This window comes from Dreissena polymorpha, chromosome 7, assembly GCF_020536995.1.
Source record: "Dreissena polymorpha isolate Duluth1 chromosome 7, UMN_Dpol_1.0, whole genome shotgun sequence".
NCBI lineage: Eukaryota > Metazoa > Mollusca > Bivalvia > Myida > Dreissenidae > Dreissena > Dreissena polymorpha.
This window is the reverse complement of record NC_068361.1, coordinates 73,945,991-73,963,196: the sequence shown is the minus strand read 5'-3', so window position 1 is coordinate 73,963,196 and position 17,206 is coordinate 73,945,991. Positions and strand designations below refer to the sequence as shown.

General features: G+C 34.4%; 1 protein-coding gene across 15 annotated transcripts in view; it reads left to right on the top strand.

The window, feature by feature from the left end:
- LOC127838225 (furin-like protease kpc-1) overlaps nucleotides 1-15,365 on the top strand; it is a 133,273-nt gene extending 117,908 nt beyond the window's left edge. For 3 of the 15 annotated variants that reach the window (XM_052365839.1, XM_052365835.1, XM_052365822.1), the window contains exons 14-15: nucleotides 12,791-12,862; nucleotides 14,636-15,365. In XM_052365839.1, the coding sequence (XP_052221799.1) occupies nucleotides 12,791-12,862; nucleotides 14,636-14,712 (149 nt within the window). In that variant the 3' untranslated portion in view covers nucleotides 14,713-15,365. Of the gene's footprint in view, nucleotides 1-5,925; nucleotides 6,145-6,849; nucleotides 6,951-8,478; nucleotides 8,580-9,948; nucleotides 10,064-10,261; nucleotides 10,427-10,800; nucleotides 10,923-12,790; nucleotides 12,863-14,635 lie in introns of all 15 variants that reach the window. The other 12 variants (XM_052365838.1, XM_052365831.1, XM_052365841.1 and 9 more) reach the window with 6 other exon arrangements.
- Nucleotides 15,366-17,206: the final 1,841 nt, after the last annotated feature.

The window sequence follows — 17,206 nt, the reverse complement described above, 5'->3', positions numbered from 1 at the left end:
AAGGAAAGATTTATTTAACCCATATCCGTTTTCTTGAAAGAAACGATGGAAAGGACGTTTATTTTAGTGAAAACTTTTTCGAATGAATGCAATAAATTTCGTTCAATGTTGATTAACCCATTGTGTACACATAAAATATTAACTCAAAGCATTGGACAAACACAGTAAGTGTAGACTTTAATTGCTTACAGTCTAATATATTATGCCAATTTTTTGGTAATTGTAATGGAGATTATTTTGAAAGAATACTATTCTGTGTTATTCTGTATATCTTTTTTTGCGTTGTTATGGGGTGTTAAAGAGCGGTAAATTTGTTCTATATATATATACAAGAAGTGACAATTAGTGGATGCTTGCTTATAATATTGTTTATATATGATGTTTAGGTTGATATCGGAAAGTTGCTTTGACGTCTCTTGCGAAAGGAACGTAACAATATTCAATCATAATTGATATTTAAGTTTTCCCACAATACAGTGGCATAAATCTTTCCATCTAACTCTTTTTATTTTAAATGTTGCATGTTTTAAATTGTCATGTACGTGGAACAGTACAAAAAATGTCTGTTAGCGAAAAACAATGTACAAATAGGTCATCACTATACTATAACATGTTATCAAAGTTTCATACGGATATTTTCTGTTCAATAACTATCTTCCATACCACATCTAGCGTCGAAACTTTGCAATTGCTATGAGGAATACTGATTTTACAATGGGTTTACTTTTACGAAATATTATGAGAAATATTCGTTGATTCATAGTATCGATGTTTCTTTTATATATTTTGTTATTTTTTGTATAAAAAGGATAGTGCGTTAACAAAACAGGCTTACTACCGTATAATAACTTTTTTCAAAAACCAGAAAGGCCACATGTTATCTTAACAAGAATAAATTAAAAGTCACCTAACCGATAATTACCACGAGTTTATAGATTTACGAATGCATTCTTCTTCAGACACTTCAAACTAATAAACATTTTGTCTGGACGGCGATCGCTCCGCATATTTAGTCACGTGTCAAAGCGGTTGGAAGAACTTGACAATCTCACACCAAAGTTGCGTCTATATGTTTAGATTTCGAGACATCCCCGATGATTGTAAACATGTTTTTGGATGTTGTTCACCTCTTATAAAACTATTTAAGTTGTTAATTATCATGCATGTATTATGCAAAATGCAAAACAAAACAAAGTTTACATCGCGCGGTTTCTGTAAGTACAACTCGCTCAAAGCTTTGCGAGGGTACCAAGAAGAGTTTCTACTTGCAATGTGCAATGGGGATATTAGTTATAAATAAACCGATAGCACCTGGATTCCAGATATACCGAAATTAGTCAACCAATATTGAGATAAGAGTTTGATTGAAATATTAATTCCAGTTCTCGTGTAATTAATTGTTAAACATCAATTTTAGAAAAGTCAACATTTTGCCCATTGTGACTCTCATGACGCATACATTCTCTTAACCCTTTGCATGCTGGGAAATTTGTCGTCTGCTAAAATGTTGTCTGCTGAATTTCTAAAATTAGCATTTTTTAGATTTTTTTCAAAGAATACTATCAGAATAGCAAACAGTTTGGATCCTGATGAGACGCCACGTTCTGTGGCGTCTCATCTGGATCCAAACTGTTTGCAAAGGCCTTCAAAATTCGGTTCCAGCACTAAAAGAGTTAAAGAGCTTTCTAAGCTGAGTGCATTTTATGAATACAAAATATGGGTAATGTGATATTTATGACAGAACATGACACTTGTCACTGTTGTTCACGATCTTTTATCGGCCCATTTTAGATGAGTAGAAACCGATTTCTTCCAAGCTTGCCATTGTATTCTCAAGTTCTCAAACATTTCGTAGTAAACATCAATGCGATCCCTACGTTCAGGTCGAGAAAATAGAATAATGAGTTCCGTTTACTGAAAACATTTCTTCAAGCAAACCAAGATGCTTTTTGGAGAGTATATCCTTGCATATTTCAATCAATTTATATTGTGTAATCTTAAGCTTAGGAATTGTTTAAGTCTACTACCATCTTCAAAAAATATCGGGTAAGTAGTCTAGGGCTGGTATTCATAAAGCTCCTAAGGGTCAACTTAAGAAAATTCCTTAAATAATTAAAAATTCCTTAAGTCTTTTGCTCTTTCATTTTGGTGTCATTTTTAAATAAATTGATTTATTTAAGTAAATTTTGCATAGATGAACATTATTTTGGCATTACATAACTGAAATCATAAGAATTTCGATTAAAAAAATTGAAATTAAAAATGTTTCCTTAAATCCAGCTTATGTATAAATTTGCCTAAGGAGCTTTATGAATACCAGCCCTGGTTGACTTTTGTTCGTTAAGTTGTTTTACCATACACGGGGGGGGGGGGAATAATTCCCACTTAAATAAGTATTTGCAATGAAAACTTTAAATCTCTTTTTAAAATTGCTTTAGTAAACTTTGGTCTATCAAATTTCATCTAGCAATAGTATCTAACAAAGATAATGGTGGGCATAAACAGTAGCATAGGTCGGATTTATTATATGTTTACTTAGCAATATTATCGATCATGTTTCATGAGTGGCATTAAAAGTGAAGATCAGGTTAATTTAAACTTGATTCCTCAATATTATTGCACAAGGTGTATGGTCGACAAAAGACATAGTGTCGCTCGGGTAAGAAGAAACAAACAACTGTTTACGTCTCATACATATGATGCGTCAGAAAAGTAACAGTTAACTCGAATAGGATTTGTTTCGTCTCCTTATAACTTACTTATATTTATTTTGTACCGTTTACGTTGTGTAATCGAATACGACGGGATAAATGAGTTTTATTTACGATATATCGAGATTACCATCAGTTTTTCTTTATATTGAACGGGCGTCCTTTTAAAATGGATTGACATATTTTCCGTGTACATGGTCGAATGCGATTACACGTATATCAAATAATAAAACATATTGTTCATGCGTTTTTATTTTCCACAGTGTCAAGAAAGTAGTTTAAATAAGAAGAATTCTAATTTAATTGTTTTCAGCAAACTAGCCAAAGCCCATCCATGGGGTTCAAAACGCATGGCAAAAGGGATTTAGCGGAAGTGGTATTACAATAGCGATAGTGGACGACGGTATCGATACTTCTCACAGCGACTTCAAATATGTATGTTGTAACATACCTGCTTCGTTATTTAAACGAAAACGTGTTTTCCATTGAATACGTTTGTTTATATACGTTAGTTAAGTGTGTACTATGCATCAGAACAAGATAGCTTACATCATGCGTAGCGTACTAAATGATATTTTTTCATTAAAATACGAAATGGTTGGTGTATTTTAGGATATGATTCCTATCCAATTACCCGATATAGTGCGTAACCGGGTTTTAGATTGCCAAATGAGAAGGATATTTGACAACAATGTTTTAGTCAGCTTGTCTGTTGAGAAGGGTATTCACGGATCTGGTTTGAATATGTTTGTACGATATCAGTAGTATTGACTATTATTTTAAAGTTAACGCAACCTTTTCTATTTCTAGGATGCTTCCCTCAGTTACAACTTCATTCACGACATCGCTGATCCCAACCACGTTCTTGAAGAAGATGGGTAAAATCCAGATTGCAATTTGTCACCAGGACTGATTTTAATGATCGTCCGATATTGGGCCATGGGAACATTTTCCTTACTTATTAATGAATATAATCGTTTCAATACACCAATGCGCAATGAGCAGCCCTATTGCCAATATTAAGTAAAAACGCCTATACCGTAGATGAACTTATTTCGGAACAGGGAATAAAACTCTAAATTAAAAAATTCGAAGATTCCTTAAAAACCTCTTATATTATCGATATAAATATATCATTTGTATATTAGCTACTTTCTATAATTTGACTGTTATACAGCTCATAAATGTGATGACGTCTAATCCTTAATGAATATATTAAGCCGATTTGGCGGAACCTTTATTAATTTGATACTCTTTCTTAACCTGAGAGGTAAAGAGTAGATCTTGCGACTTTTTTGAAGACCGAAGTACAACATTTAGTATGTTGAATTTTGGACTACACACAACCGACATACACCATTGAAATAGTTCCTGTCTAGGCTGCTGTCCATCTAACGACCTCATGACTTAAATTAAATAGGACCACCTTTAGAATTTCCTCTGTTCCAGACATGGCACAAGTTGCGCCGGTGTCGCAGCCGCATTGAAGAACACAGAATGCATTATTGGAACAGCTTACGAGGCAACAATAGCTGGTAGGAATGCTCTTCATAAACTATGTTTGTAATATGTAGTTTTCAATTAGGCATATAAGGCTTAACGGCCTAATTAAATCTCTTTTTGTATTTGACCCATCTATTTATTGAATGCGAATGAGATTTACACGCATACAAACTCGCACTTCACAGTACTTGTTCGCACTTCTTTCCATGTCCGCATTTGATGAATGTTTTCTAAGGGTACAATGTATGACATTATGTCGTTTAAATGTAGAAAGTTTTGAGACTACTATGTACGTGTGCTGTTCTATAGAAAGATGTTTTATAGCATGAGTCCATCTTGTCTTAACATTAATCTAAATACAATATTTAAAGGCAAAATATGTCTTTGTTTATAAGGTCCAATTTCTTAGTCTGGTTATTATAAGTCGATGTTGAAGTATTCTTTGTAATCTGAGTATGAATTCAAGTGAAGAGAATTAAGGTATTAATCAGAATGATAACACAATAACAGAACACTCTACAAAACACGATTATGACCTATTTGTTGAAATGTAGGCCTACGATTAATTGATTCAACGATTGGAGCGACAATGGCAGATGAAGCCGCGGCCTTAAACTATAAGCTATCTGACATCGACATCTTCAGCAACAGCTGGGGTCCGTCCGACAATGGACAAAGCTTTGCACCATTGCCAAGCGTCGTAAACGCAGCATTCAAGGAAGGCGTAGAAAAAGTAAAAACCTTAAACCATGTTTGGGCAAACCTAAAGCAAAATTCAAAATAACAGGGAAGCTGCAATCGACCCCATGTTAGACCCTCACCAAAATATCAATTTTTTTCAAAATATTTATTTAAAAATTAGAGATGATTTTTGTATAGAATCATTAAACTAGTAAATAGGATAAATAAATTATAACAACTTCTCTACGTCTTGACTATCGTTCCAGACTCTTTCCAGACTTATACATTTTAGAGACTCTTGCTACCTGTTATGTCGATATATATTGTTTCCCGAATATGTCACAAAAGATGCGTTTGAAGGTGGTTATTCTTTAGAAACTCCCCGATTTTAAACCATCCAAATATTATCCTATTTAACAAGCAGATCAAAATACTGGCCGATACGGCTCTGCTGGAAAGCGTAGGCAACCATGAAATAATCAAATAAGGAATTATACAATCCAGTTTACTTCTAAGTTCAAGAGTTTTGAAGTAAAGAGTTGAACACTTATTACCAGTAAGTATTGGATTGAATGAATTATAAATAAATATAAATATAAAAATACAAATCAATAAATAAATATATATATATATATATATATATATATATATATATAAACTCTATACGTTTTGCATGAACCTTTCCAAGGCGGTCAGTCCAGAATTAATTATGTTGATGTATTTGCTTATGAAAACATATTGTGTTCTGTTAATGCTGAACTATCCCTTTTGTGTTACAAATGCTCAGCTAAGTGTGCGGTGTTTTCCCACCTCAAAGAATTGATATTTCTGTCGTGTTGTATGTATTATCAGTTAATTTATAGGCAAATGGTCATGTAACTTGAGTAAAAGACTAGCGGACACGAATTTATCTGCCGAAAATTAACAGGGAGTTGCATTATTCCTATATATTTAATTCCTTTGTATCATAATTTCTAATCGTTTTTAAGAGACATAAACACATATCATGAAACATATCTTTAAATTATAGGGCCGTGGCGGCAAGGGCGCCATTTATGTTTGGGCTTCCGGCAACGGTGGTTATTTGGACGATTGTCAGGCGGATGGATATGCGAACAGCATTTACACTATTGCCATAGCAGCCGTTTCTAAATCCGGAAACGTTACGTCGTACTCGGAATATTGCACGGCCGTTATGGCGGCCGCATATAGTGGAGACAGTCGCTCAAATCAAAATAATCAGGACATCGTGAGTTATGATTGATAAAATGATTGAAATCGCCAGTTTAAAGGACAATGTACTGAATCAATATTTTAATTGCGATGCATAACAATGAAACATAATTAACAGTTTTAATAATTTGATTTTCGCTAATGGACATGCGGCTTCGATCAAGGAAATAGTTTAAATTCTTAGAATGAGAACAGACCATAATTGCGTCTGGAATAGATATCTATCTAATCATATGAAGTCAACTTTAATTGAATATACGTCAGCTTCACAACAAACAGGTTGAAAAAGACATTCCCACATCGTAAACACAAACGTGTCCGATATACATTTGGCTCAGTTTGGTTTATAATTAAGTTCAAATGTTTCGTCTAGTTATATTACAAAAACGCGCAACGCGAATTGAAGGCTCATTCCGCTCGTTCAGGATTTGCATCGTTCCTAAATCATGCATTCTTTCATAAGTTTTAATATGAATACATACTTATATCTTGTACATTTTTGCAAATGTAAATATTGTCAAATTGTGCATAATCAAATATACAACGTATTGTTATTTAAATCGGCTTGTTACGTTTTTTGGGTGTTAAAACCTGTTTGATTGCTTCAATAAGACAAAGTTACAGTTTCAAAATAAACACTTTTTAAGAACACTTAGTTTAAAACATGTAAATATTTATCAAAATATACTTCAACATAACGTTTTCTGTTTCCATGTTTTAGACTACGACTGGTCCATCTAACACTTGTGTGAACAACTTCGATGGCACGTCTGCCGCTTGTCCCCTTGCGGCAGGAATCATAGCACTCACATTACAAGCAAAGTAAATATGACGTCATTATGAAATTGTTTTGGATTATGAACATTTTAATAAAAATAGCTCTTACATGAAAGGCAAATTGTATACTAAACGTCATTATGGTGTTTTAACATAACACTTAAAGAAGGTATTCAGCGTCCTTGTGCTTGAGTAATGGTATATGTATTCAACGTTTACATAGTTAGAGAGTAAAATCTTGTTTTTAAACATACTAGGAGAAGAAATACAATTTTCCCCAAACTCAGCAAAGCATGCGTTAAACATGCGCATAGTCAGATTTGGCTCGGAATAAGTATGCAGTATCCACAAAGAAAATGTCATGCTGGTTGCAGAAGTAAATCATAGTTTTTTTTAACTTAAAGTTGTCAAAGAAATCTTTTTTTTTTCAAGTCAACCTGATTAAATGATTCCTTGCCATGTGAAGGGATAATTGTTGTAACATTGTGAAGCACGAACTGGAAACTGTTCAAGTTAAACTAGAATATGTACGCGAGTTCCGAAATATTGCAAAATCCCCCCCCCCCCCAAAAAAAAAAGTGCGATCTACCTTTCGAAACTTTTTCAGAAAGAAAAACACCGCCCTGTTTTGTTTTATAAAAAAGATTCCTTGCCTGACACAATCATACATGTTTAAACATGATTAAACATAAAAATAATTCCATACTATTAACGGCACGCCCGAAATGTGAAAGTCAGCGCAAAACTAAGAAGCTCTTCTTTCGTTTGATACGTGTGGAAAAAACCTACATATCTTCGTCTCTGTTACAGCGATCTGAACCATGATGATCTATCGTTACCGCTTATTTGAGCACTTGTGGTAGACTGTTTTGTGTAAGGATGTCTAAATAACTCAAAACCGAAGATCATACCCCTTTGCTACGACTCCATGTCGCTTGAAAAACTTCAATTTGTAACATTTGTCTAGATCGCCTACCCAGTTTTTAACGACAAATTGTGTACCCCAAATACACCAATCACTGGTTCACCCTAGGAAACGAACTGATAGCGTTTAAACAAGCCCCAGATTCTTATGCAATGAAGCTACAATAAAAAAGTTCAAACTACATGAAACTTCTTTTGTTAAGAATTGTTTGAGCCGTCTTAGTGCATTTTCTAACATTCGAAGAAATGTATCCCCATAATCCTTTTTGTGCTAAATATCGTTCAATCGTTCATAGATATAAGTCTTCTTTTCCAAATGAAATATGCCCACTCGTCTCATCTTTATCTATACGTCGAGAAATTAGCGTGACTGTGGAATCAGACTTGCCGTCTAATCCTGCATTATATTATGAAGATTATTTGCAAAATGTTAATCAAACTACATGGTTACATGATATATTTAATGACTTGAAATTAATCATGCAATATCAAAGCTTAAACAAGTTTGAAAACCTTTCGTAAGGTTCGATGATCTTTGTTAAAATAAAGTTCATAATATGTAGTTGATATACCATTTGCCGGACTTTGATTAGAATTTAAACGTTGTGAAAATGTATTCAAAACTCGCACTGGCTCCTTGTTGTTTCAGTAACGCTCTCACGTGGAGAGATATTCAGCACATGATCGCAAAAACATCTGTAACAGATGGGCTGAATGACAAGTTCATTACTAACGGGGCTGGAAAAAACGGTACAGTTGTCCAATTTGACTCACCATTTAAAACTGACTCAGACTTCATATGGAACGCTTTGTATTTTTTACCAAATGGGGTAAAAACTATGACTTGCCGGATTTTATCATGTTACAGCCTTCAATACGATTAACCTTACAATTAAAAGGGATCAACCTGCATTAGTATATACGAAAAGATGTAATGAGGTAATACATTGTAATGTATAAGGTTAATCTTTGAATAGCCCAATTATGTAGCAACGATAGAATAAACAACAATTTGCTATCCAATAATAAGAAAGGTATTTAAATAACTCCGGTGAGGGGAATTGAACACGATCAGAAATTTCCAGATGACAGTCTCACATGCATTCATTATACCATGCACATAAATCTCAATAGTCTTTATTGATAGTTTGACTGCAGTTGGCCGAAAAACCGAACCATTATCTTTATCTTAGCCCCCTTAAGAGGGTCAATCCAGAATGTCTTAAATATATGTATGTATCCAGGATACATATTCACTGTACATATAATATAAAACAACTTTGGAAGCGAAAACTGAGGAGGTTCAAACTATAGGGACTGAACACAAAAGACTAATAACATTTGCGCGCATTGTAACGTTCAATAATATATCACGTCATATGCATACATTTGTGTGTGTGTGCACGTGTGTGTGTGTGTGCGCGGGTGTGTGTGTGTGTGTGTGTGTGTGTGCGTGCGTGTGTGTGCGTGTGTGTGTGTGTGTGTGTGTGTGTGTGGTGTGTGTGTGTGTGTGTGTGTGTGTGTGTGTGTGTGTGTGTGTGTGTGTGTGTGTGTGTGTGTGTGTGTGTGTGTGTGTGTGTGTGTGTGTGTGTGTGTGTGTGTGTGTGTGTGTGTGTGTGTGTGTGTGTGTGTGTGTGTGTGTGTGTGTGTGTGTGTGTGTGTGTGTGTGTGTGTGTGTGTGTGTGTGTGTGTGTGTGTGTGTGTGCGTGTGCGTGTGCGTGTGTGTGTGGGTGTGGGTGTGGGTGTGTGTGTGTGTGTGTGTGTGTGCGCGTGTGTGTGTGTGTGTCTGTGCGCGTTTCCGTATATGTATGTTTTCAAAACTTAAAGACGTATTATTGGGTATAAATATCTATAATATAATTACGTTAAAGCCCATAAACCCTCAAATTCAACGAATATTTCGTACATTATTTTGAAAAATGTTTCTTAAAGCAATTGCCAAAATTTCAACGCTCGTTGTGGTCAGGTTACATATATTTTACGAGATATGGCTGCATGTATTGCTATAAGTAACACGGATCTTTTATGTTTGAACTTTATTTTATGAAACTTTTTGCGAAATATTCGTTAAGTTTTAGAATGTATGTAACTTGACAGAATTACGGATATTAACTTTCAGTGAGTTCATATTTCGGCTTCGGCCTGATGAACGCAGAGAATATGGTAGATGCTGCCGTCAGTTGGAAAACAGTACCGCCTGCTATCTCGTGCTACAAATCCACGACAGTGTGGAAGTAAATAATTTACTTGGCAGTTGCTACTTATCCAGATGCGCGTGAACCTAAAACCATGATGTATACGATTTAGAAAACTGATTTCAATACTTGTATGACCGGGCACTTTCATCTAAACTGTAAGGCCGACTATTTTGTAAAATAATACAAAATCCAGAACATTCTCAATTAAAGATGTTAAGTATCATCATATTTCAGGGCAAACATAATTGGCAGCACGATCACAGATAGAGTAAACCTCAGCCCATGTAAAGTTCTCTACACGGAACACGTGACCATAAAGGTGACATTTCAGTCCACATACAGAGGAGATACAATTATATTTCTGAAATCGCCCAACGGCACTGAAGTGGTAGTTTTGAGGTAATCCGTATATCTTTTTTATTTCATTTTTCAATGCCTGTGTCTGCTTTTGATATGTTTGTTTTACAGTATATCCCTATTTAAACATGTATATGAATTAAATTAAAAATGAAATATATAACATGCACGCTATCAAATGACCAATAAGTTTGCATATGGTGATCTGCATGACAGTCTGAAATCTGATTTCGCTGTGTTTGAATACCGTGAATCAAAGCAAAGTCTCTTTATTAGAGGGTAACTAGCATGCAAAGCTCAATCAGGTATAATAAACATTTATTTCATTTTTTTTCCTAATAAAAATCAGTTAATAAACATGCAATTTCAAACCGCTTTTTCACAAGATCATATCATTGTTTTAATATTTTTTGTAGCAATCGGAACAATGACGACGACGCTAAAAAGCTTACTTGGAGCTTTATGACAGTCCATTTCTGGGGTGAAAGCGCCGCAGGCAATTGGACAATGACTCTTTTTGATCTCACCGAAAGTAATGGTAAGAATTCAGTGCCAAAGTCGCGAGTTCAACTGTAAATGCACAATTACTGAAACATACACATCTGAGCGCGTTTGTATTTTTAATCACTCTCTTATTTGACTTGATTTATTTGCTTATTTTTTTCTCTTAATTGATGCTATATTGGCATTTAATTGGTTCAACGTTGGATTATATTGTAAATCACAAATAAACAAAGCCATACTTGAATATATACTATACACATGTACCAGTTATGTACACATGTCCGACCGATGTATATGTTCATTATCATCTTAACTAGTCATAGCGAGTTAAACAAAATGACTCCTACTACAAATACTAATACTAATCATACTACTATTACTACAACAACAACAACTACTACTACTACTACTACTTCTACTACTACTACTTCTACTACTACTACTACTACTACTACTACTACTACTACTACAACTTCTACTTCTACTCTTACTACTACTACTACTACTACTACTACTACTACTACTACTACTACTACTACTACTACTACTACTACTACTACTACTACTACTACTACTACTACTACTTCTACTACTACTACTACTACTACTACTACTACTACTACTACTACTACTACTACTACTACTACTACTACTACTACTACTAGTACTTCTACTACTACTACTACTACTACTACTACTACTACTACTACTACTACTACTACTACTACTACTACTTCTACTACTACTACTACTTCTACTAGTACTACTACTACTACTACTACTACTACTACTACTACTACTACTACTACTACTACTACTACTACTACTACTACTACTACTACTACTACTACTACTACTACTACTACTACAACTTCTACTACTGCTCCTACTACTACTACTACTACTACTACTACTACTACTACTACTACTACTACTACTACTACTACTACTACTACTACTACTACTACTACTACTACTACTACTACTACTACTACTACTACTACTACTACTACTACTACTACTACTACTACTTCTACTACTACTACTACTACTACTACTACTACTACTACTACTACTACTACTACTACTACTACTACTATTACCACCACTACTACTACTACTATAAGTACTACTACTACTACTACTACTTCAACAACAACAACTACTACTGCTACCATAACAACTTCTACTTCTACTACCACCACTACTACTACTACCTCCACTTCTACCACCACTACTACTACTCTTACTACAACTACTTCTACTACTCTACTACTTCTACTACTACTGCTTCTACTAGTACTACTATTACTACTGCTAGTACTACTATTACTACACTACCACTACTGCTACTACTACTACTACTAATACTTTTAATACTACTACTACGTCTACTTCTACTACTACTGCTGCTACTACTACCACTTCTATCTCCAATACTTCTACCTCTACTATTACTTCTACTACTACTACTACTACTACTTCTACTACTACTACTACTACTACTCCTACTACTACTACTACTACTACTACTACTACTACTACTACTACTACTACTACTACTACTACTACTACTACTACTACTACTACTACTACTACTACTACTACTACTACTACTACTACTACTACTACTACTACTACTACTACTACTACTACTACTACTACTACTACTACTTCTACTACTACTACTACTACTACTACTACTACAACTACTTCTTCTACTGCTTCTACAACAACAACAACAACATCTACTACTATTACAATTACTACTTCTACTACTACTACTACTACTACTACTACTACTACTACTACTACTACTACTACTACTACTACTACTACTACTACTACTTCTACTACTACTACTACTACTACTACTACTACTATGTCATGTTTTTTTTTCAGTCATGAACCTATACGGATGGGAAATTACAGTGTACGGCACCGAAACAGACCCATCAAAAGGAATGCCGTCAGGTATGTATGTTTTTTATTTCCTATGCTTTTGTAGATCCTGGAAGTTTTTCTTTTCGTAAATTTATCTACCGTCATATTCGGGTTTAGATCTCCTTTAAAATTTTTGAGAAATACTCATTTTAGCTTTCCTTTTTTTCAGAAAGTGATTCGTATTTAAGAAGGCAGATTCTCTAGTTAATGTGGGGTTTGTAGATACAAGGTCTTGGTCACTTGGACCAAATATGTAAGAATATTTTCCGCTAAATATTCTGAGAAATATTATTTTCAAGCTTTCACATTTCCTATGATCTAAATTGAAAAAGGCGCATTTTGATATTAGTTTAAAAGGACGTCATAGTTGAACGTCACATGTGTTACTTATTTTACCGTATTAACATTTTGTGAAGTACTCACATGGTTATTTTCTTTATATGATTAAGCATAAAGTAGGCCATAAAGGTAAAGGCCTTGTGATTCATAAATTAAGCTTTCTTTTCCACGTGTTATTGTCACAGACAAGACCCTATTTATTTCGAAATCAGTAGCTCCGTATATATGTTATTGTAATAAGTGTTTGGTAAGTATAAACATCGATTTTGAGATTAATATGTTTAATATAAAGGGCACTTGTTTCAGTTATTTAAAATTAGTTTTGAACACACTTACAGAATTATGGTGCACACTGACTGATAATTTTTGTTTGAACTTTTTGAATAATGAGTACTTTGTCTTTGATAAACAAATCACATTTCCCATAACATCTCATGCACACGCTCATTGTAGAAATTAAGCATATTTTTTTATTAACTTCAGAGTTTATTTACATAGTTTTGATTTACTTTTTTAAATTGTTTATGAACCGTTGTTGTTTATGAATCAATCGATTTCCATGTTCGTGATGAAAGATCTCTGATATAAGTTTTGACAATTGTTGACCATCATCTGTTCAGGTCCATATTCCCAGGCTCAAAATCAATAAGGTGATTTACAAACGTGAACATATAGTTTAAGTAGCAGATCAAACATAATGACGAAGTTGCAACTTGCATGAAATAATTATTCTTATGAACATTTTGCCGACCTAATGGGACAACTTGCATTTAAAACAATCAAATTATATCTTTTCGTGAATTTGTATTGCATCAATCCATATACCATTGCTGTTTATTCCTCTGCAGTTAATTCAAGTGTAAATTATCTTATGCGTTTTACTCTCCTCATGAACGGTTTCGGCTATAGTGTACTATCGACATGGATAGTAACTTGTACGGTGTGCTATCGACATGGATAGTAACTCGTGCGGTGTATTATCGACATGGATAGTAACTCGTGCGGTGTGTAATCGACATGGATAGTAACTCGTGCGGTGTACTATCGACATGGATAGTTACTCGTACTGTGTTTTATCCATTCGAGCAAAGAATTTTCGAATTATGTAAATGCATTTCGTAAATAAGAAACAGTTAACAACAAAAACATTATTTGCATTTTCCAGAGCACATGACAATGTTGTTTATTTATCTGTTAAGTACTGTGGCTTTTACGCGGTGCTTTTCCAATTTTTTAAATACAATAACTGTTCTGTTTATTAACGATGTTGATCTGTGTTTCACACATGTGTTCATGTATGCACAAAGTTTTGTTGTGTACATATGTAGTATGTGATGTAATTTGGAAATTACAATCGTTCTGTACGACCATTTTGTACACCTTCGCCGCATCTTGCACCATGTTATGTGCACTTATCAATTTATCCTGTTATTACGTCATTGTATGCTTATTTATTGCTCACAGAGTCCTCGTCTACGGAAATTGGCCCTATTGTCGGAGTCGTCCTCGGCTCTGTCGTAGCGTCGTTATTTTTGGGATAGTGATTTACATCAGATGGCAGACGATTGGTAAAATGATACAACTCTCTGCCAACAAAGATGCCCAAAGCAGTGCTGGATTAACAAATCATTCTTTTTATTGACATATTGCTGTCTCTGTGGCAGTAATACTGGAGGCTTATCCGTTACTTTGACTTGTGGCGCTTTTTTGAATTCATCTTGTACCACATTCCATCTTCCGCCAATCATAAACGCGAAGTGATTATTGACTACATATTGCAGAAAACGGAATGGTACTGATTAACATTAAGCTCTTTTGTCATTAACTGAAATTAAAAGTATTTTTTTTAAATATTAAATGTGAATTTGTACAAAACAGCTAGAAAATCAGTTGATTTGGACGTTTGTGCTGTGTGATTGTATTTTAGCACAAATGTTTCTCTGCGTGTGTCTGTTATTTGAGTAAAATACTTTTTTGCACAAACGCATTATCTTAAGGAATATTTTTACTGGAAATGAATCCTTATATTTGATGTTAACCTAAACACACTTTAATGCTTAAGAGATGTTGCGGTTGTTTGATGAGTTAACGGTTGTTTATAAATGTAATTATTAATGTAGATTAAAATTCTTGATTATGCCTAATATAAAAAAGTGTGATGTGTTGTGATTTGGTAAATACAGAGAAAAATGTCTGTTGTCTTGTCATTATTTTTGCATAAATTACATCGTGTTCCCTTACCTGAATATTTGTATGATGACTCAGGAACAAGAAAATTAATACCATTAAAAAGTAACTAGAATGTGCCCTGCTGATTACGGAAATAGCTTTCAGGATGCAGCTTGTTCTGGATGAAAGTTACTGCTTCAGTACATCTACAACAATTGAAATGTTTTTAAAAAGTGAGATTGTTTATGCAGTGGAGCGATCGGGGAAAAATCAAAACGCTACGTGGGTGTGACAAAGTCCGCTAGCCCTATTCAAAAGTTCAAATTTGTAGAAAAAAGTATTATTAATGTTATCCGTTTTCCAAACCAACTTGTACTTAGTTTTAATAAACAATAACAACATGTGTTTTATTTTCTATTTTTGTACAAAGGCGTTTTCTGTAAAAAAGGTAGATCGGAAACCGTGTAAAGCTTATTCTGCTAATTATCTACTTGTTATTAAAATTCAGCCTTAAAAATAAACGTTATGTTTTCATACGTGATGGAAATGTCTTAGTACACCTCTTAATGTTTGTAAGATAGTTCATTTGAGGGAAAGAATAAATGCGCTTTCCGAACGCCGTGATATTAACGGATTAGAACTATTAGACATTCACTTGCGTGCTGTAATTGCTGTTTTCCTTATTTGACGCGATGAATCGAATATATCTTTGAAAGCATGCGGGATCTCGAATTGCGCATACGGATTATAATACATAGGTTCTCCTCGTGTCATTTCATTACAATATTGGTGTCGTATGGACCAAATAGGACTTGACATTGAGGTAATCGCCGGATCAGTACGAGAACAAATTGTGAATTTGTTGATAAACGTATCTGAAATAATCAAGACAAATAGAAATATAATGGCCTTTTTAAAATTACTTTTTTAAAATACGTATTTTGATATAATATTAGATTTCAAGGACGATTGCAAAATAAGGCTTGCACACATAGATTGTAATCGTAAGAAATATTTCATATATAACGGCCAAAACTACTTAACTTCATTTGACGCTATAAATAAAATACACTAGTTCAGCGCTATATCCACGTCTAACGGTCGTGGGTGGAAAGTAAATTCACAGCCAGCACCTGAAAAAGGTTCAAGGACAGTCTCGCAGTCCAGTAGCAATGTCAGACCTATTAAAGGTCAATCCAAGGCAACAAAGGAAAGCTGGTTATGAACAGAACTGAACAAACAGTTAGTAAGAAAAAGACGACATTGTGGAGTGAATCAGTGAAACACCCATTGCTACTATGAAAATCTATCTTCGAACAAACATAAGATATACGAATGTCCTCTAGGCATAGCAGGTCACATTTCTTGCCAGAGACGCTTATGTTCTACCGGTTTGTATCGGTCGATCAACACGAGGAATGTGAGGTCGGCAAAATCGACCATCGGCGAGTCCGAAATATACTCTTGTTGGCGAAAATATTGCGACCTTGGAGTTTTCACAGCGTGGCTTCTTCTTCTACAGCGTCCGCAGTGAGATATTACGATTAACTATTGGTTGGCTTCTTGCAAAATTATTTATTGAATTTTCTTTTGGATTCGCATTGTTATAAATGCGTATTTAGAGCAACTGAATGTTGCTAAGTATATAGTTTAACTTCTTCTGATATGAAACATATATTATACATAACATGTATTTGATTTTTGTTTTCTAGATTTAAGCCCTGTATTGTTATGACCTTATTGTATTACTGCCATACATGCTTCACGATAATGATAGGTTGCAAACCAATCTGCAGCATCCGAAGGGTATAAAAATGCGTTCTACCCTGCGTTTAAGCGACATTTTTAACCCGAAACAATATGTTA